The sequence below is a fragment of the Phacochoerus africanus genome, chromosome 9, assembly GCF_016906955.1.
Source record: "Phacochoerus africanus isolate WHEZ1 chromosome 9, ROS_Pafr_v1, whole genome shotgun sequence".
In the NCBI taxonomy this organism is placed as follows: domain Eukaryota; kingdom Metazoa; phylum Chordata; class Mammalia; order Artiodactyla; family Suidae; genus Phacochoerus; species Phacochoerus africanus.
In genome coordinates, this window is record NC_062552.1 from 103,305,196 (window position 1) to 103,325,805 (window position 20,610).

The 20,610-nt window shown below is 39.8% G+C and overlaps 2 protein-coding genes across 2 annotated transcripts in view; one reads left to right on the forward strand and one right to left on the reverse strand.

The window, feature by feature from the left end:
• Nucleotides 1-23: 23 nt before the first annotated feature.
• SLIRP (SRA stem-loop interacting RNA binding protein) lies at nt 24-7,604 on the forward strand. The gene is made up of 4 exons (XM_047795580.1): nt 24-157; nt 2,150-2,208; nt 6,956-7,063; nt 7,497-7,604. Exons 1-4 carry the CDS (start codon nt 61-63, stop codon nt 7,566-7,568), a joined length of 336 nt encoding a protein of 111 aa, XP_047651536.1. The 5' UTR covers nt 24-60; the 3' UTR covers nt 7,569-7,604.
• The window catches only part of SNW1 (SNW domain containing 1), a 31,800-nt gene continuing 18,791 nt past the window's right edge, over nt 7,602-20,610 (reverse strand). The window contains exons 7-14 of the mRNA XM_047795579.1: nt 19,552-19,621; nt 18,005-18,070; nt 16,334-16,450; nt 15,371-15,512; nt 12,122-12,218; nt 9,832-9,949; nt 8,360-8,523; nt 7,602-8,274 (exon numbers count right to left, since the gene is read on the reverse strand). Coding sequence (XP_047651535.1) covers nt 8,076-8,274; nt 8,360-8,523; nt 9,832-9,949; nt 12,122-12,218; nt 15,371-15,512; nt 16,334-16,450; nt 18,005-18,070; nt 19,552-19,621 — 973 coding nt within the window. The 3' untranslated portion in view covers nt 7,602-8,075. The remainder of the gene's footprint in view (nt 8,275-8,359; nt 8,524-9,831; nt 9,950-12,121; nt 12,219-15,370; nt 15,513-16,333; nt 16,451-18,004; nt 18,071-19,551; nt 19,622-20,610) is intronic.

Below are 20,610 nucleotides of genomic sequence, written 5' to 3' on the forward strand. Positions count from 1 at the left end.
GGGTCAGACAGGTTCTTCCGGGGTCGCGACCTCAAATCGCTAGGGTCCCTCAATTTAAACATGGCGGCTTCGGCGGCGAGAGGCGTTCTGTCGCTGCGTGCTAATGTCGGTCGCCCCGTTGCGTTTGTCAGAAAAATTCCCTGGACTGCGGCCTCGAGTGAGTTGGAGATGAAGCAGGGGCGGAAATTTTAGGTTCAAGCAATCCAAGGGAGCTTGGCTTTCTGCAGAGCACTTAAATCAGCGTGGTAGTTGAATTAGGAGACTGAATTTGCTCTTGAGCAAGCCAGAGAGTAGAAAGAAATTTCGTTTGCAGTTAGCTGTTTAGGTATGCCTCTTGAGTTTTGGGGCACGTGTTCTTGGTCTCTAGGCTTTCGGAGTCGAAAGGTTTATTACTTGGAAATTTTAAGATTTACGATTTTGCGGGAACTCCGCAGCTGCAGTTTTGAGTTAATGTTTTTACATTTGCTTCCCAAAACTTAAAAATCCATGCTCAATTTTGCTGATATTCATATATCAGGTCAGCTCCTTTAAACAAAGGATTGGAACAGGTATGGATGGTAGAATGGGAAGTAGATCTGTTTGTGCTTCACTTTCTCAGTATGTAGAATGCCTTGCTTAGGCCCTGTAAAACTTTGTGGAAAGGGTTTCGCTAGCATCTTGCACGTGCAAGTTTCCAGATATAATGGGTTTGGACTTTATAACAAACAACTTTGGAGACAGCTTCTTTTATTCATTCATTCAGGAAACATGGTATCTATTATGTGGTAGGCACTGTTCTTGGTGCTTGCAGGTGTTTTTCCATAACAATTGTAGGTAAATCTGTTTTGTTTATCCTCTAGTAATGTTCTGTGAGATCCTGATCTAGCCAGTTGGTTTGATCAACTATTAGAGTGCTTCAGAAATTTAGCTTCTATGGCTTGTTGAAGGATTGTTAGGTGTTTATTTATTTGGCCACGCCCAAGGCATGTAGCCCTTCCCAGGTCAGGGATGGACACCCATCCAACAGCAGCAGCCCAAGCTGCTGTAGTGACAACGCTGAATCCTTAACCCCTTGCACCACAAGAGAACTCGTAGATGCTTACTTATTCATTTGGCAGACATTGCCCTATTATGTATCAATAAGTGTGGACATCATGGACTCAACACTTTGCAAGCGTTGGTGTAGTGGTGGAGGTGAGGAGACTTAAAAACAACGAATATAGGCAGTTGAACCAATGATGTTCAGAAAAACTAGGGTAATGAAGCAGGTAATATGAAGTGTAAGTTAGTGAAAGTACAAGTTCAGAAGAGAAAAAAGATCATCTAGTTTTTGATTTTTAAGATTATTCACTATTCATCTTTGAGGTCTCACAGGGCTACTATGTTATCTTGTCTTGCAGTTTATAGGAGTCCAATAAAAAATAATCTGTGGATGTATTTGGCCTGGGTCTTGCAGGTTAATTTAGGCAGGAGATTGAATTACTTGCAGGTTAAAATTTAGGCAGGAGATTGAATTACTGACATATTAAAGAAGAACAGGTAAAGACAGGAGTCCACAGGACAGATACCCAGAATTTCATTTGCTGTACTAGAAAGTAACTTTGAGCCAGCAATGGCGAGTAAGGCAGTAACAACATTTTGGGTGTTCCCTGGTGGCCTAGGAGGTTAGAACTCATGCTTTCACCCCTGTGGCCTGGGTTCAATCCCTGATCTGGGAACTGAGATCCCACATCAAGCTGCTGCAGCCCCTTCCCCCCAAGTAACAAATACTTAATGTAAACTTTAAATTACAAAAAAGGGATTTTATTTGGAAGTCTCTAATATAGCCAACAACACACTGTATTATAATTGTTTATCTGTCTTCTGTGTGATATTCTTATAGGGATTATAATCTGTTATGTAATACTTGCTGGGGATGAAAGATCACAGTCAACTCAGCAGCTTATCTCTCCATGTCCCTGCCCCATCACGTCCCCAAATCTAGTACATTATAGCTTTAAAATCAGTACTGTAGCTATTTCTTACATCTTAAGGCTTCAAGGAAATGCAAAGTAGCTCCTGTTTACAAGAAGTTTGGGGGCTCTATGACCCCTTCTGGTTTCTGTCTATAATCTAGGATGGGCAGTGTAGGACTAACATCTCTTAAAATATATTTTCTCTTCCTAAACAGATGAGCTGAGAGAACATTTTGCACAATTTGGCCATATACGAAAGTGCATCGTACCTTTTGTGAGTATTATCTTTTAAAAAAAAGTAGTAATGTTATCCTCTAATTCTTGATTTTTTTTTTGTCAAAGCATATCAGTTCTATGAATTTCTAGTGGAATAAAGTGGTTCAGTCTTTGTTGATTAAATTATGGGTGATACTGATTAAAAGTTTAAAAAAAAAAAAGGGAGTTGCCTGGTAGCCTAGTAGTTCAGCATTGTCACTGCTATGGCTCGGTTCAATCCCTGTTCCAGGAACTTCCAAATGCCATGAGTGTGGCCCCCCCAAAAAAACTTTATCCTTTTTTGAGGTATTTGTCTTAGCTTTATATTTTTGCCTAAAATTACCACAAACTTAATGGCTCAAAACAACACATACATTATCTCACATTTTCTGCAGATCATAGCCTTGCTGGGTCCTCTGTTCAGGGTTTCACCTAGCTGCAATCTAGGTGTCAGTTGGAGCTGCAGGCTCATCAGAGGCGCAGCTGGGAAAGATTGGTTTCCATGCTCCCTTAGGTTGTTGGTAGAATTTGTTTTTCAACTGTAGGACTGGATTGTTTGCTTTCTTGCAGGCTTTCAGCTGGAGACTGTGCTCAGCTCCAAAGAACTGCCTGCAGTGTCTTGTTATTTGAACTCTTATGTTTGTTTGTTTTGTCTTTTGTCCTTTTAGGGCCTCACCTGCGGCATGTAGAGGTTCCCAGGCTAGGGGTCTAATCGGAGCTGTTGCTGCCGGCCTGTGCCACAGCAACGCCAGATCCGAGCTGCATCTGCGACCTACGCTATAGCTCATGGCAACTCTGGATCCTTAACCCACAGAGTGAGGCCAGGGATTGAACCTGCAGCCTCGTGTTTCTTTTGTAGGCTTTCTCCCAACATGGCAGCTTGCTTCACCGTCAGCAAGGGAGTTTCCAGTCTGCCAAGACAGTTTTATACTGTAGTTTTCGGAGTGACACCACATCATCCTTGCCATTAGAAGCATGTCATAGATTCCACCCACATTCAAGGGGAGGGGATCGTACAGGAAGTAATAATAGGATGGGACATTTGGAGATCTTGGGGGCATCATGGAATTTTGCCTATTACAGTATTTTATTTTATTTTTATTTATTTTTTTGTCTTTTTGCCATTTCTTGGGACGCTCCTGTGGCATATGGAAGTTCCCAGGCTAGGGGTCCAATCGGAGCTATAGCCACTGGCCTACACCAGAGCCACAGCAACATGGGATCCAAGCCGCCTCTGCGACCTACACCACAGCTCACGGCAATGCCAGATCCTTAACCCACTGAGCAAGGCCAGGGATCATATCCGCAACCTCATGGTTCCTAGTCGGATTCGCTAAGCACTGAGCCACAACGGGAGCTCTCTATTACAGTGTTTTAATAATGACTTCAGACAGTAGAGGTTAATTCTATCATAAAACTAACTGGTGGAGAATGTCTGTTTTAACCTTTATCCTCATTGAATTGAGTTCTTTTTGTGTATGTTTATATTTGTTCTATTCTTTGCTTCCTCACGAGGGTTTAGAAATAGTCTGTAAATGTGTCCTACTCATCATGGGCTGTATTTTCTATGGACTTTCATTTGGGGTGGGGGACTGTGTACATGGCATGTGGAAGTTCCTAGGCCAGGAACTGAACCTGAGCCACAGCAGTGACAGTGCCAAATCCTTAACTGCTAGACCACCAGGGGACTCCTGTGGACTTTCTGGAATTACTTTGTTTGCAGGGTGTGATGTGAGTACACATAGAATTTACACATGCTTCACTAAAACTGTTCCTCTCTTCATGGCACTGAAAAGGCTGTGGTAAGATATCAACATCAACTTAGAGTAACTTAAATTCTTAACTCTCGATTTAATGTTGCTTGCCTTACAAAGATTTAACCGAATCATGCATATCGAGCCCTAATGAAGGTGTAGGGAAGCTGGTACTGAAATTGTTTAGAAGTTTAACTGATACTTTCACTGAAGGGAATTTGGCAAAAATCTACCAAAACTAAGAATTTGCCTTTGCCTTGATCTAGCAATTCCATTTCTAGGAATTTATTCTACAGAAATGTGAGGTGTAGAATGTTCAGGCATTCGTTATAGTGCAGAGGGTTAGGGATCCAGCATTGTCACTGCAGTGGCGTGGGTTCGATTCCTGGCTCAGGATCTTCCAGATGCTATGGGTGTGGCCCCCCAAAAAAAAGAAGATGCTCTAAACAGCAGGGTTTAGGAGTTCCCACTGTGGCACAGCAGGTTAAGGGCCTCACATCTCTGTAAGGATGTAGGTTCAATCCCTGGCCTGGCTCAGTGGGTTAAGGATCTGGCATTGCCACAAGCTGCAGTGCAGGTCACAGATGCAGTTCAGATCTGGTGTTGCTGTGGCTGTGGTGTAGGCCTGCAGCTTCAATTCTACCCCCAGCTCGGAAACTTGGATATGCCAAAGGTGTAGCCATAAAACTAAGCAAAAAACAGCAAGGTATAATAATATTATAATTGGAAAGAATCTAAGTGTTCATCAGTGGGATTGGTTAAATAGACGATAATTCATTGATACAATGGAATCCTATAGTTGAATGAAAGAATAAGTCATGTGTATTACAGACATGAAAATCTATACACTTAAAAATTACAGTTTTGGAGTTCCCCTGTGGCTCAGCAGAAACGAACCCAGCTAGTATCCATGAGGATGAGGTTGGATCCCTGGCCTCGCTCAGTGGGTTAAGGATCTGGCATTTCCATGAGCTGTGGTGTAGGTTGCAGATGCAGCTTGGATCCTGCATTGCTGTGGTGTAGGCTGGCAGCTGCAACTCTGATTCAGCTCCTAGCCTGGGAACTTCCATATGCTGCAGGTGCTGCCCTAAAAAGCAAAACAAACACCCCCCCCCAAAAAAAAACCCCTACAGTTTTAGAAAGTGTATGAAATTTGTAATTTTTTTTCCTCCCTTTTCTAGGGCTGCTTCCCGCAGCATATGGAGGTTCCCAGGCTAGACGTCTAATCGGAGCTGTAGCCGCCAGCCTACACCACAGCCACAGCAACTAGGGATCCAAGCCACATCTGCGACCTACACTGTAGCTCACAGCAATGCCGGATCCTTAACCCATTGAGCAAGGCCAGGGACCGAACCCGCAACCTCATGGTCCCTAGTTGAATTCGTTAACCACTGGGCCACTAAGGGAACTCCTGCAATTTGTAATTTTTGAAGAGCATTTAGAAAAGTTTCTCCAAAAAGTAACATTTTTCTTTGTTGCCATTTCCCTTTTAAAAGTATAAACAAAATAATTAAGGATTAGGAGTTAAACAGATTTCAAACAAGAGAAGGCTTTGATTCTTAAAATTATGTAGTAACAGGAACAAAATTAGTTTCTAGTTAAACTCTTTGTACTCAAGTTAGAAATGTAAATTTTAACACAAAAATTTAAATGCCCTTACACATGGAAATGGCTACGTGGAGTTGAAGAGTGTTTTAGAAATTGTCATATCTATCTGAGGTAAGGAGTGAATCACTGGGACGTTACCAGAAACCCTTCCTGTGTTCTGGGTTAATACTTAGGAATTTACCTTCCAGATATGGGGGCAATTTCTAAGAATGTGTTTTTGGGGGCAGTGCACAACATAACTTTATAAACAAGACTGATGGTGTACATTGAGTGAATCTGTCTTTTACGCAGAAGGGCTAGAGGGGTGGGCAGGATATAGCTAAGCACACTAGAATCTTTAGTGTATAAGATGTATAGAATCTGATATATATAGGTTGAATGATAAGCACAGTCTTTTGAACAAAGGGAAGTAGCAAAATTGTTTAAATTAACCAGAAGTCTAGAACTAGGTAAATAAGGGTAAGTTTTTCTCCCTTTTTCATTAGGAGCATGTGATGATGATCGTAGTAGTGGTGATTGGTCTCAGAAATTACCAGCAGTACACCTAGGTTTTAAGGCTTAATTTTCTAGTCTCTAGAAGTGAGGAAGTTAGAAACAGGAACAGTGCTGTTGTTTGGGGTTTTTTTTTTTTTTGTCTTTTTAGGGCCACACCTGCGGCATATGGAGGTTCCCAGGCTAGGGGTCTAATCAGAGCTATAGCTGTTGGCCTACACCACAGCCATGGCAACACCAGATCTTTAACCCACTGAGAGAGGCTGGGGATTGAACCTGTGTCCTCATGGATGCTAGTCAGATTCGTTAACTACTGAGCCATGATGGGAGCTCCAGGAAGAGTACTGCTTTTTGTGATCAAATTTTCCTTGACTATTGCTGTTAATGTGGTTTGTATGTAGAATGATACAGAAAGTTTATTATCCATGTTTTACTTCTCCAGTGGCAGTAGAAAGAAGAGTGTAAAGATTAACACAGATTAAGCCTTGGGTAAATAGAAGAGTAAATATGTATTAAAGCAAGGTTTTTGATATTTGTTAAAATGTTATTTTATTCCATTTTGGCAGATGAAAAAGTTGGTGGCTTGTTTTGGAACTCCTGGAAACTTTCAACTTCATGATTACTAATCTCTTCTTTTTTTAATTTTTTTGTCTTTTAGGGCCAAAGCCATGGCATACGGAGGTTCCCAGGCTAGGGGTCAAAACGGAGATGTAGCTGCTAGCCTACGCCACAGCCATAGCAGCACCAGATCTGAGCCACATCTGTGACCTACACCATAGCTCATGGCAACACACCAGATTCCTGAGCAAGGCCAGGGATCAAACCTGCGTACTTGCGGGTGCTAGTCAGATTTGTTTCCACTGAGCCACGATGGGAACTCCACTAATCTCTTCTTGAATTTTGAATTTTTAGGACAAAGAGACTGGCTTCCACAGAGGTATGGGCTGGATTCAATTTTCTTCAGAAGAAGAACTTCACAATGTACTCCAACAGGAAAATCATGTTATTGATGGAGTAAAGGTAAGTATTTTTCTATATCTTATGAGCTTTCTATATATCAGCTAAATAGGTCTGAAGTATGAAATGACAGGGCCTTTAGGAGATTTGTAACTTAATGTTTGTTAAAGAATAGTGGTGGTGGTAGAGTGCCCAATTTTCAAAGGTCTGGAGAGGGAAGTACAGGACACTTTAATGGTTAGCAAGGTACATGTAACATGAAACAGGAGAAACAGCAGGGAGAGTGGAATTGAAATCCTGGCTTTTCTACTTACTATGTGACTTGGGGCCAAAGTGATTTATAATATTTTTAATTGAAGTTTAGGGAATTTTACATACAAGGAGCAGATAACATCCACTGAACTTCCTAGTGCTGATTCCCTAATAAAACGGCAGTTTTCAGTTTTGGTATTTTTGCAGACATCGCCTTTCCTTACATTACTTGTTTGTTTTTCAGCTCCATGTTCAAGCTCAGAAACGCAAAGCTTTACAAGGGGATCAAACTTCTGATGAAGAGAAAGATTTTTGAGACTATCATTACCTATTAAACAAAAACTGAAAATTTTGTCTAAATGTTTTTATTTGAAACAAATAGTTGCACCAAGCAGGAGATTACTTTCCCCACTCCAAATTAAAACAGAGTACAATGGGGCAAACATCATTTGGCAGGACAGTTCCAACAGGTGAACATCCTCTTTCTACTCACTGGGGTTGGGGTAACTATTCGTAAGCAGTTATTAGACAAAATATTAACCCCGAAGTACTAATGTCACTCAGAAGGAAGTGGCCTTAATTTCATGTGTGGGGCAGTATAAATGCCAAAAGGTGGGAGAAGCACAAACACAACCCACTCTTTTAAAAAAACTAAATAATTCAAAGTAGAATTTTTCCATCCCCCCCTTCTCCTGTAATAAAAAGTATTGCTGGGCTCTGACACCCAGATTTGGTTTTCATTCTGGCCATTTTACAAAGTATTCGCCCATATGACTTGCATCATTAGGGTTATGAATAACAGTTCATACACTGAAGACAGTATCTACTCCTTCCTCCTCTTCTTGCCTTCATGCTCATGTTCCTTGGGGCGGCTGCTATCTGAGGGTCTTTTAGAGCCACCGTGCTGTTTGGCTTCTTCCAAAAATTTGTCCAAACCAAAAGGATCTTCCTCAAACTGAACTGGTCCTTCTCGGCCTCTTTGTCTACGGTCTGACCCAGAAAACTCCTTGTCGGGAACGAATCTAGAGAAAAAAGAGAAAGACTATCAACTACTTTACTTTGTTTCCAGTGGCGTGGACACTGAAACTAAGCTGTCTGCCTTGGTACCTGTTAGTCTTTATTCTGGCTTCTAGGTCATCACCATACATGTCCTTGTCCAGATTTTTACTGGGCCTGTAGATATTCTGGGCCATATCTTTACCACCTCTCCAGGCTTGGTCATAAACATTGTAAATTTCATCTTCTCCACCTGCAAAACCACTGTCCATACCCTGTGGAAAATAGACAACATTAAAAATGTACATGTTATTTATTAAAAATTTGTCAGATTTGTTTCCACTGCATTACGACAGGAACTCCTCATATGGTTTTTATAAGAATTAAGTGAAATAATAAACAAAAGTCTTAGAACAATGCCAGGAACATAAAAAGGACCCAATAACTTATTAAATAGAAGAGCTTACTCAAAATGCTACCTTCACATCTTAAAATCTCCAAGTCATAATTAACTTCCCCTCTATACGCCATGAGAATTGTACGCTTCTTTATTATTAGTCTGCCTTGTTTTTATTTACGTACATATATCTTACAGTAGACTTGATGGTTCCTTGAGGGCAAGAACACATCTACCTGGATTGTGGTGCAGCAGAAACGAATCCAACTAGAAACCATGAGATTGAGGGTTGATCCTTGGCCTCACTCAGTGGGTTAAGGATCTGGCATTGCTGTGGCTGTGGTGTAGGCCGGCAGCAACAGCTCTTATTAGACCCCTAGCCTGGGAACCTCCATATGCCTCGGCTGCAGCCCTAAAAGGACAGAAGAAGAAAACAAAAACACATCTGCCTTTGCTCTCATTGACTATACAGTAAATAATACCGGGTGAAGTAAAACCCAAAGATACTTCAGGCCTAATGTGTCCTAGCTAGTTAACGACAACTGGGACCAGAAATTAGACTTCCTCACTAGTCACTTTAGTTTTATGGCTTCACTTTTTAAAAATCCAAAGTTCATGTTTTTATAGCATTAAGACATTTTTTTTTTTCAAAGATCAACAACAACAAAAATAACCTGAGACACTTTTGTAGGACACTGGCTCTATTTTAGAAATAAAAGAATCAACCCTTTTGTTTGTTTTCTGTTTTTTTCTTTTTTGGCCACACCTGTGCCACATGAAGTTCCTGGCCCAAGGGCTGATTCTTAGCCACATCTGTGACATACCACAGCTGCAGCAACACCGGATCCTCAACCCACTGTGCCAGGCCAGGGATAGAACTAGCAATGCTAGAGATAAGCTGGATCATTAACAACCTGTGCCACAGTGGGAACTCCCAGAAGATAAGTTTTAATCACCTAATTTCTTTCACTTTCTAATAGTGCCTCAAATCTTGGCTAATTCTAAGAGGTCAAATCAGAACTATTTCTACTGTCTCAAGTTACAACATGCAACTTCCAATTTTTTCCTGTCACTATGCCAGCATACTTTAGGCTGATCCAAGCCAATGATACGTTAATTTTCTTTTCCCTGAGGACTGGTATTCACATCAACACTTAAGACATGCATTTTCCTAGACGCTTAGTACCTTGGACTGGTTGAAGAGCCTTTGGTCGTATTGAACTTCATTGGAAGTCCGAGGATTGGGCACACCAAGAGCAATGACTTCACTGATATCTCGGTTTTCATTTCTCTGCAGTTTCGACCTGTAATGAAATACCACGTCACAGAGTGAAAACTCTTCACAGAACAAGCTGAATTTCAAGTTAAATACAACCAATCTCAGAAGCAGAGAAAATGAGTTATGTCCTGTTCACATCTTGTGAACATATATTCCTTGATAATGCATAATTGGGATGGCAGCTCTTACAGCATTTCAGATACATGATGATTAGATGAGACAGGGTTTTACAATCAGGCTTCCTGATAGTGGAAAAGAACTGCCAAGAGACTGCATTTGCTAAGACCAGTGGCAAAGAGCTTGCTGCTTATGTTTTCTTCTAGGAATTTTATGGTTTAAGGTCTTATATTCAAATTCTCAATCCATTTTGAATTAACTTTTCTTTTTATCTTTTGTCTTTTTAGGGCCGCACCCGAGGCATATGGAGGTTCCCAAGCTAGGGGTCGAATTGGAGCTACAGCTGCCAGCCTATGCCACAGCCACAGCAACACCAGATCCGAGCTGCATCTGTCGTACACCACAGCACGCCAGATCCTTAACCCACTGAGTGAAGCCAGTGATCGAACCCAAAACCTCATGGCTCCTAGTTGGATTCGTTTCTGCAGCGCCATGATGGGAACTCCTGTTTTGAGTTAATTTTTGTGCATGGTGTAAGACAGTGGTTTGGTTTCACTCTTTTGCATGTAGCTGTCCAGTTTTTCCAACACCATCTACTGAAGAGACTATCCTTTCTCAAGAGAATCATTCTTCATGTGGAAGTCTTTAACTTGAGCAATCCCCTTATAATGCATGCTGAGATATAAAACCACTACGGTCTATATCTGCTATTACTATAAAGGGTTAGGGGGTCTGGATACAAATTAGAAACATTTTCAATAAGCCAGCATCAGTTCTTTTACCTAACCACATTTAGTAATTTTATCCTATTAGAATTCTGAGGAACAAGATGTCAATGACTGGATTACTTGGTATGATTTTTGACATTCAGGTTAACTTAATTCCTCTCCTGTTTCAGTTATATATGCAATCCACATTGCAATGATACCATGGTAACTGTCATAATTTATTTTACTTGAGGCTCAGGTCTTAAAATGATTTCTATAGACAATCTAATTTTCATCCAATCACAAGTTTACACATTTTCTGTGTTATCAGTTCTCACAGTCACTTTACTAGTTTTAAGGGCTCAATTTATCTACAGAGCCATTTTGATTTTTATAGCTTAGGAATTTCAGACTTAGAGTGTCATTAACTGTGTACTTTCACACTTCACTCCTCTCTCTTCTATACTGTACACTTAAACACAACTCTAAATTCAGATTTTCTGCTCCTCCATGATTCCACTTATTCGGGGAGATGAAATATGCCATTAAACAAAAAAGAACATCACCAGTAGGAATCTGTTTAATATACGACTTGGGAAAATAGATTGTTATCAGCTCATAGGATAATGAGAGCAAGGGAGACTGCTCATTTGGAAAGAAAATGTTTTATATTTGCATTTAACCCTCACTTAGAATTCTTCCTCTGTATCACAGCATTTCTTCCAACTTTTCAGCAATTTCAGTCCTCAGCCTTTGGCAAGCCACAAACTTCACCGAGTTTATTCCAATCCCCAAACATGTGTTTCTTTTGTTCTATACAAGTCTGTACCTATTAAGAGCACTCTCAATTTTCCCAAGTAATTTCATAGGAGAGCTCTGTCTTTCTGAATTTGAAGTGAAACTCCTCATGAGAAGAGGCTGACTTTCACTTCTTATAAAACCTGCTCTTCTGCCCCATTGTAGCTGGCAGAGAACTCTGCATGTAAAATGATCTCAATAAAGGTATAGCAGCTATTTCCTGTCTAGAGGAACAGGTACATGATAAATTTGTCTCACCATGTGAAACAGAAAAAGAATAGGCCAGAATAGGCCTATGATTACTTTGTCTCACAAACAACATCTGAATTCCCTTTTCTATATCCCCATCATTCTCAAGTCTGACTCTACAAGGTGATGGAAGAAAAGATTACTTCTAGGAATAGTTCTGCTAAGATAGACTAAGCAGTTAAACGTAAGAAAATAAGTGCTGATTTATTAAGTTATCACACTAAAGAGGAAAGGGTGAAGCAAATTGGTCTTAGTGGACTTAAACCTTCTAACAGGTTCATGAAGGCCACTCTTCATGATTTGCATTCATCTCGAATAGCACCTACCTCTTATCAGGAGCTGCCCTGGAAAGATTCCGGTCATGCTGTCTCTCTTTTCGCCTGTCATGCCGGATTTCATCCCTCTCACGTGCCTCCCCATCCTCTGTATGGGCACAGTTGAGAATTACTTCATCACTATACTGCCCATTAATATTTTGAGCAAAAGAATGTTCTTTAACCTTAGAAAAATCCATGAACTTCTCTGTAGACACACTCAGCCCTTCTAATCTTACCTACAGTTAATTGAGAGCCAATGGTATTGGTTTAATTTTTGTATGTGAATTGCAGAATCATGTATGCAGCTAAAAGTGTTCAGGCATAAAGTCTACTGCTATCTTTAATTTACTTTGAAATACATCAAGGTAGTAAGATGGATTGATAGATGGAGAGAGAGCTGAGTAGATTTGTGATAAAGCAAATTTAGCCATGCTAATTGTTTTTTAAAAAATGTTAACTGTAGAATCTAGGTGGTGAAGATATGGGTGTTCACTACACAGTTCTTTCAACTTTTGTATGTGTTTTTAAAATTTCATAATAAAATGTCAGGAAAAAAGAATTATGCAAAGTTTACCCTTATATTTTCAAAGACTGACTTTGAATAAAGAACCTTGTGCTCGTGGTCCACAGGGGCTGCTTGCAAACTTGATCTCTACTGTATTTATGTCTATCTTCATCTTCTCTACCTACCTTTTCCAGGCTTAAGGGACAGAGTGTAGATAAAGACAGGATATAGCGCAGAGCATGAGCTCTGGAGACAGCTTGTCTGGATTCAGATCCCGATTTTAAGAGTTCCCTTGTGGTGCAGCAGGTTGGGAATCTGGCATCATGGCTGTGGCTCAGGTTACTGCTGTGGTATGGGTTCAATTCCTGGCCCAAAAACCTCTACATGCCACAGGCATGGCCAAAAATAAATAAATAAATAATCCTGATTCTACGACAGACCAGCAATGTGAAATTGTGTTGATTGTTTAACCCCTCTGAACCTCGTCTCCCTCTTCTGTAAAACAGTGACAATAATAGAATGACTACATAGGGCTGCTGTAAGGATTATATAAGGTACTGTGTGTAAAGTGCTCAAAGTGGTGCCTGCCATAATAAGCACTCAAAAAATAGCTTTTTTTTTTGTGTGTGTGTGTGTGTCTTTTTGCTATTTCTTGGGCCGCTCCTGCGGCATATGGAGGTTCCCAAGCTAGGGGTCGAATCGGAGCTGTGGCCGCCAGCCTACGCCAGAGCCACAGCAACGCGGGATCCGAACCGTGTCTGCAACCTACACCACAGCTCACGGCAACGCCGGATCGTTAACCCACTGAGCAAGGGCAGGGACCGAACCCGCAACCTCATGGTTCCTAGTCGGATTCGTTAACCACTGCGCCACGATGGGAACTCCAAAAAATAGCTTTTTATTAATATCTGGCAAGAGATTTTTAAAACTTTTAATGTCTCAAAATTTTTTTTTTTTTAAATTGCTATTCTGTTGGTTTTTAAAATCAGTTTAGAGAAGTTAGATATAGGGGAGTTTTTCACTTTGAATTACCTTCAGTGGCTAGGTATACAACAGGGAGGTTTCTTTATTTTGCCTCATTGAGTCGTTTCTGTATGATTCAAGCAAGTGGATTACTACTTACAACCCTCGTTACTTCTCTAGAGTTGAACTCTAGACTCCTATAATCAAACTGCCTGCTTGATACCTCCATTTCAAACTTAACACATTCACAACTAAACTCCTAATCTTTCTCTCCCTAACCTCTTTCCCCTGTTAGTAATGGCAACTCAATCCTCAATTGCTTAGGTCAAAAGTTCTGGAGTCATCCGTGACTCCTTTTCTCTCATTCCTTACCTAATGTATAAGCAAACTGTATCAGCTCTCCTTCCAAATCCATGTTTTCACTATCTCTCATTAGTATCTCTCATCAGGATTATGGAAGTAGCCTCCCAAATGGTTTCCCTGCTTCTCCAAACAGCCATTCCATCGTCTTCTAATATATGCAAGATCATGCCACTCTACTCAAAACCCTTGAAATTGCTTCCCTTGTTACTTGAAGTAAAAACCATGTTCTTACAATGGCTAAAAGGCACGCAAGATCTGGCCACTCTACCCTAACTACTCCGACATCTCCTCTCCTACTACTTAGCTTTCTCACGCTAATCCAGCCATACTGGCCTCCTGCTTCTCCTTGAGCACACCAGGTATACACTGAACTCAGGGCTTCTGCACTTGCTGTTCCTTTTATCTGGGATGCTCTTGCCTCAGATGTCCACATGGCTCACTTCCCTACTTACTTGAGTGTTTGTGCTAATGTTACCACCTTGGAAGTGAGGCCTTTTCTGATCACGTTCTCCTTCTCACATATTTATGTCCCTTCTGTTTTATTTTTATCCATAACGGCTACTATCTTCTAATATACTATATATGATTAACTTTTTGGGGTCTGTCTTCACTCACTCAAATGTTCACTGTTATATCTGTGTAGTAGAAAACTTTGTGTCTAATAGAGAACCTTCACATAGTAGGTGCTCAATATGAATGAATGAATAATTATACTACTCTAAGATTTATTAATGAAAGAAAAACCACCCTCATAATTTTCTTGCACTAGAATTAGTCTTCTCACTCTGAATTAATATACTAATGTAGTTCACTAAATTTAAACTGGAGAGAAAAATACTGGCAGATTTGATTAAAAGCCTACAAGACAGAAAAACTGGATTCATTTTACCATATAGGTGAGCTGAATTATTCAGTCGGTGATCTCATTTCTCTAAGTTTCAAGAAAATTAAAATTAGAGAAAATCAACCCTATCATTTGAGTATTAAGTGATTTTAAAATTATTTTATATATTTGATGTTGTTTTTGGCCGTGCCTGTAGCATATGGAAGTTCCTGGGCCAGGGAATCAAACCTGTGCCCCAGCAGTGACCCAAGCTGCTGCAGTGACAACACTGGATCCTTAACCTGCTGCACCACAAGAGAACTGTGAGTAATATGTGATTTTTAAAAGTATATTGCTAATTAGAACTCTAAAACTTCTGGTGTATTCCGATATTAAAGCTCCACATTTATATATACATTCTCTGTTTTCTACCACTTCAGCTTAATAAGGCAGAAATTACTTTCCTTTTTACATTATTTCTGAGATACCCACTTTTTCTTCATATGTACATATTGCTTCTGTAAACAGTTAAAAAAAAAGATTTTAAAAAATGAGATATATATTGTTCACAAAGTAAATCCATTTAGTAGTGAGTATGTCATACCTTTTTCCACATGGGTTTTGATCCCAGCTCTTCTCTCCCTGGCTTTCTGGGCCATTTCTCTAAGTTTCTCTTCATGTTTCTCTTTTTCTTTTTGAGCCATCTTTCTCTCTACTTGAGCACGCATTTCCACAGCTTCACGAGCCTATTAATTCAAATTTGTTATTACTGATAAAATAAAGATTCTTGTCCACCAAAAGATAACTTCCTAGAAGACAGTGTAGCTTAGCATTATCACTCTGGGAAATGTTTTAGTGGCTGAAACTATACTGACCCCAATCAATCTTTTAAGTCAGTGTTTCACTAATGCTTTCTCAGAAACAATATAAAAAATAAAATTAAACAAGATTCCAATAAAGCAATTTTCAACATCAATAATAGGAACTGTTTATATTTTCAAAATCAATCAGATCACCTCAAAATAAAGCCTTAGCGTAGATGTGCAAGAAATAATTTTGTAAGTTAAGGGTGCTCACTGTGGTACAGAAGATATACTTTTCTATGTTTTATATACACACCATGACGTATGTAAACTTCAAAGACACATATTAATATTATAATATTAATAGACAGCCAATACTATGATTAGCATTTTCCGTAGCATTCATTAGAATGTTTATTTGCCCTTCCCTGCTACTGACCTTCTGGGAGAAATCTACATTTAAAATAGAGAAAAATTATGAAACCTACAAAGAGCAGATGGCAATCTTCACAAACTGGGATCAGCCTAGTGATCCATTATTCTGGAACATTGTAAGGAAGCTGAATCACCAGTGGTGGGATATGTGTGAGTCTACAAAGGCTGAGACCAGGCACAGAGCTGCAACCAGCACCTGTCAAATCCGGAACAGGTGAGAACCTCTTTAGGTACTAAGCCATGCAGCTAAAATAACAGTATCTCGGGTGACTGAGAATGGATTTACAAATTATCAAGTGCGTTAAACAATTTAACTATACTAGACCCACCTTCCGATCAGCAATGTAAAGGGCTTCAGCCAATTTTGCAAAGTTTTCATTGATGTGAACTGTCTGCAGTCCTCTTCCATCAGCAGCCAGACGTTTATCTAAGGGAATTGTATAACCCTAGGGTGAAAGCAGACAGAAATCACTGGTCATAGAAGAGTGGTAAAAGGTTCTTTAAAATTAAATTTAAATGTCTATTTTGATAACTGTTTAATTAAAGTTCTTTTCCTTACATCTTTCTTCACAATTAAGCAACAACAGCCAACAGTTAACACTGACTTTTGTGTGGAGGACTGTTTAAGCACGTTACATCCTTGGTCTCATTTAACCTTCACAACAACTCTATGATTAAATTCTATTAATTAAATTTCAGAGATAAAGATACTCAGGTAAAGACCTTAGGTAATTATCCCCAAGGTCACACAGTTAATAAACAGATGAGTTAGGTCTTAAAACTTGGGCAGTATGATTTCAGAGTCCAAGTTCTGGGAATACAGATTTTTCATCTTAAAACTGTGGATTATAATAAAAGAAAATCAGTATCAAATAGCTAAATAGTTGTTCATCAAGTAAACTAACAGTCACACAAAGGTAAAACAAAGCACTTAAATCATAGTGTTTATAGGTAGCTTAATCTGCAGTAGCAATTTTTTTTTCTTTCTGGCTGCACAGTGGCTTGATGTGGGATCTCAGTTCCCAGAACAGGGACTGAACCTCGGCCACAGTGGTGAAAGCACTGAATACTAACCAACAGACCACCAGGCAACTCCCCTGCCATACTGCTTTAATGACTTGTCAGGTTCTTGGAACCCCGTTTTAGTAAATGGAAAAAAGTCCGCTAGACAACTAAGATTGTGCATTCTGAAGTTTTGCGTCCTATTTCAACAACTCAAGGAATATGTTCGAACATTCATGTAACTTTCCAGCTTAGCTTTATTTTTCCAGATTTCTGACCAAACTCTCAAATAATGATCTCTACTACAAGATCTTTATTCCCAATGCAATGAATTGTTATAGAGTCAGCTCAAGATACCCCAGAATTATATAGATATTAATCAATCCAAATCAGATCACCCAACAATCTTTGTGTTTCAGGATGAGTATATAACTTCCTTTAAGAAATAATTTACATTTAAACCATGGGTTAAGGTGGCCTTCTTCAGCCATCAAAAACAATGAAATACGACTTGGAAGAAAAGGGGAAATAGTGATCAGGAAATTTATTCTGCATTATTTTATAGCTTCTTCATGACTCCTGGAAGTTTTGGTGATTAGTAGAGATATATAGGATTTAAAAAGCTCACACATGCCCTGTTTTATAATAAAATTACTTAAATTGGTTCGACTCCTTTCAGGAAGAATTAGATATAAATTTGAATTTTCTAAAGAATACTATCTTTCACTGATATGTTATTTTATTCCACCCATTTCTTCCCTACATCCTTCTGATACCTACAATTTACTCAGAAAATCTACATGGTATTCATATGCCTGTCATTCTAACGTTTTTACTACATTAAAAAAGAGAAAAGTCATATAAGTTACCTTCTTGAAAACCTTCAGCTAAATGAGATGCTGAGGTTTCAACTAAAGTTACCCAGGCTGAAGGTCCTTCCTGGGTATTTTCCAGGAGGTTCTGATACTAAGAGATTGATTTTATGACAAGTTAATTACCTTTGCATTTTTCCAGTTTGAAATACAAGGAGGAATCTTCCACTCTTGTTGTTCCTTGACGGTCATCTGAGTTGAGAAAAGAGAGAAAGAAAAGACATTTTTAGATTTATAATCCAGCTAAAAAATCTAACCCTAATCTTTCTCTTCAAAGACAGCTCAATATACACTGACATATGGATGGATTTAGCCAAAGGCCCTAATTCCATTTGTTTAGTGGCACTATATACTATATTCGCATATCATGGATTCTAGTAATAACTGTAATATAAAAAATGGAAAATAATCTATGAATAATTTTTGGCAGTAATAAATGCTGATTAGTATTTTTACAGATTTAGAGTGATGGGGGAGTTCCCTTTGTGGCTCAGCGGAAACAAACTCGACTAGTATCCATGAGGACATGGGTTTGATCCCTGGCTCTGCTCAGTGGGTTAAAGGATCCAGCATTGCTGTGACCTATGGTGTAGGTCACAGACATGGCTCAGATATGGCTTTGCTGTGGCTGTGGCATAGGCTGGTAGCTACAGCTCCAATTCAACCCTTAGCCTGGGAGCTTCCATATGCCTCGAGCGCAGCCTAAAAAGGCCAAAAGAAAAAGAAAGTAAAAAAAAAAAAAAAAACTTCTTTCAGCTGAAAATTTGTTCTTATTTCTATTTTTAAAAAGTTTACGGGAGTTCCTGTCGTGGCGCAGTGGTTAACGAATCCGACTAGGAACCATGAGGTTGCGGGTTCGGTCCCTGCCCTTGCTCAGTGGGTTAACGATCCGGCGTTGCCGTGAGCTGTGGTGTAGGTTGCAGACACGGCTCAGATCCCGCGTTGCTGTGGCTCTGGTGTAGGCCGGTGGCTACAGCTCCGATTCAACCCCTAGCCTGGGAACCTCCATATGCCGTGGGAGCGGCCCAAGAAATAGCAACAACAACAACAAAAAAAGACAAAAAGACAAAAAAAAAAGTTTACAGCCACACCTATGGCATATTTAAGTTCCCAGGCCAGGGACTGAATCGGAGCCACAGCTGCAACCTAAGCTGCAGCTGTGGCAATGTTGGATCCTATAAATCACTTCACTGGGCCAAGAACTGAACACACACATCCGCAGTGACCTGAGCCTCTGCAGTTAGATTCTTAAACCAATGCACCATAGCGAGAACTCCTGAAAACTTGTTCTTTTAGTTGTGTAATAAAACACAGCTAAAAAACAGCCACTTGGAATATCAATCACATACCTAATGATCCCAGGTACTTATTTCCTATAACTATGATGATATCCTTCTTGTCAAAGAGCAGACCCTTTTCATTCCATTAAAAGCAGGAATTAGGTTAATAATTAAACTAATAGCTAACATTTTACATACATTCTCATAGGCACTCTGAAACTATGCATTATAGTCCTGGGTAGGTTCCTATTGATTTTGAAAAACATTAAAGAAACAATAAGTGGTGAAATGTAACTATACAGGCATCTATTCTTTATTCTATGGGAGTTTATTTATAAATTTAGTAATCATGACTACAAAAAAAGAAAAATTTCAAACTAGAGCTAAGATTACCTTTCGGCTAGGAGAATGCATGACAGGTGCAGGAGGAGAAGGTGGTCCCCGGGGAATTTTCTTATTAATCCTGAAGGATAAAGCAAAGCACAACCAGTGATAAACATTTTTCTTTTTTAGTTAATTTGTCTCAAGCCTCCCCTCCTCGCTTTTATTATGTAAAGCGTCCAACAGATATCAAACAGATACATTCGTATATACCGAATGTATCTGTCCATCTATTATATAGCAGTGTGCAGCTGCAGCAACGCAGGATCTTTAACTGAGCTGGGCTAGGGACTGAACCTGCATCTCAGGGCTCCAGAGACTCTGCTGATCCTGTTGAGCCACAGCAGGAACTCCATGATTTTATTTTAGAAGGTTCCTTGGGAAAGGCAAAGTGGGAGTTTTGAAGGGCATCCTAAATTCAAGTCCTCATACAAATGTCCAGACTCTAAGTGTGAGTAGGGTTATCATATTGTAAAATGCCTAGGTAGCAATTCAGGGGGAAGATAGTTGTTTTCCTCAAAAGTTGTTTTGCTCATCACAACCACTCAGCTTCAATAATTATTAAAACACAGCCAACTCTGTCATCATCATTAACCACTTCTCCACAATATCATTTCATCGAGTAATATATTCCTTCCTTTAAAAAAAAAAACAAAACAAAAAAACCAGAGTTCCCATCGTGGCGCAGTGGTTAACGAATCCGACTAGGAACCATGAGGTTGTGGGTTTGATCCCTGGCCTTGCTCAGTGGGTTAAGGATCTGGTGCTGCCGTGAGCTGTGGTGTAGGTTGCAGATGCGGCTTGCTCCCAGATGTGGCTCAGATCTGGCATTGCTGTGGCTGTGGCGTAGACTGGCAACTGTAGCTCCGATTAGACCCCTAGCCTGGGAACCTCCATATGCCGCTAGTGCGGCCCTAAAAAAAGGACAAAAAAAAAAAAAAAAAAGCTTTACTGAGGTACAACCAATGTGCAGTCAATTATACATACTTAAAGTGTCAACTGGATTAACTTTTTTTTTTTTTTTGTCTTTTTAGCTATTTCTTGGGCCACTCCCGCGGCATATGGAGGTTC

Coding starts and splice junctions, on each gene's coding strand:
- SLIRP (XM_047795580.1), top strand. CDS start 61: ATGGCGGCTTCGGCGGCGAGAGGCGTTCTGTCGCTGCGTGCTAATGTC. Junction 158..2,149: donor TCCCTGGACTGCGGCCTCGA/GTGAGTTGGAGA, acceptor CTTCCTAAACAG/ATGAGCTGAGAGAACATTTT. Junction 7,064..7,496: donor ATGTTATTGATGGAGTAAAG/GTAAGTATTTTT, acceptor TTTGTTTTTCAG/CTCCATGTTCAAGCTCAGAA.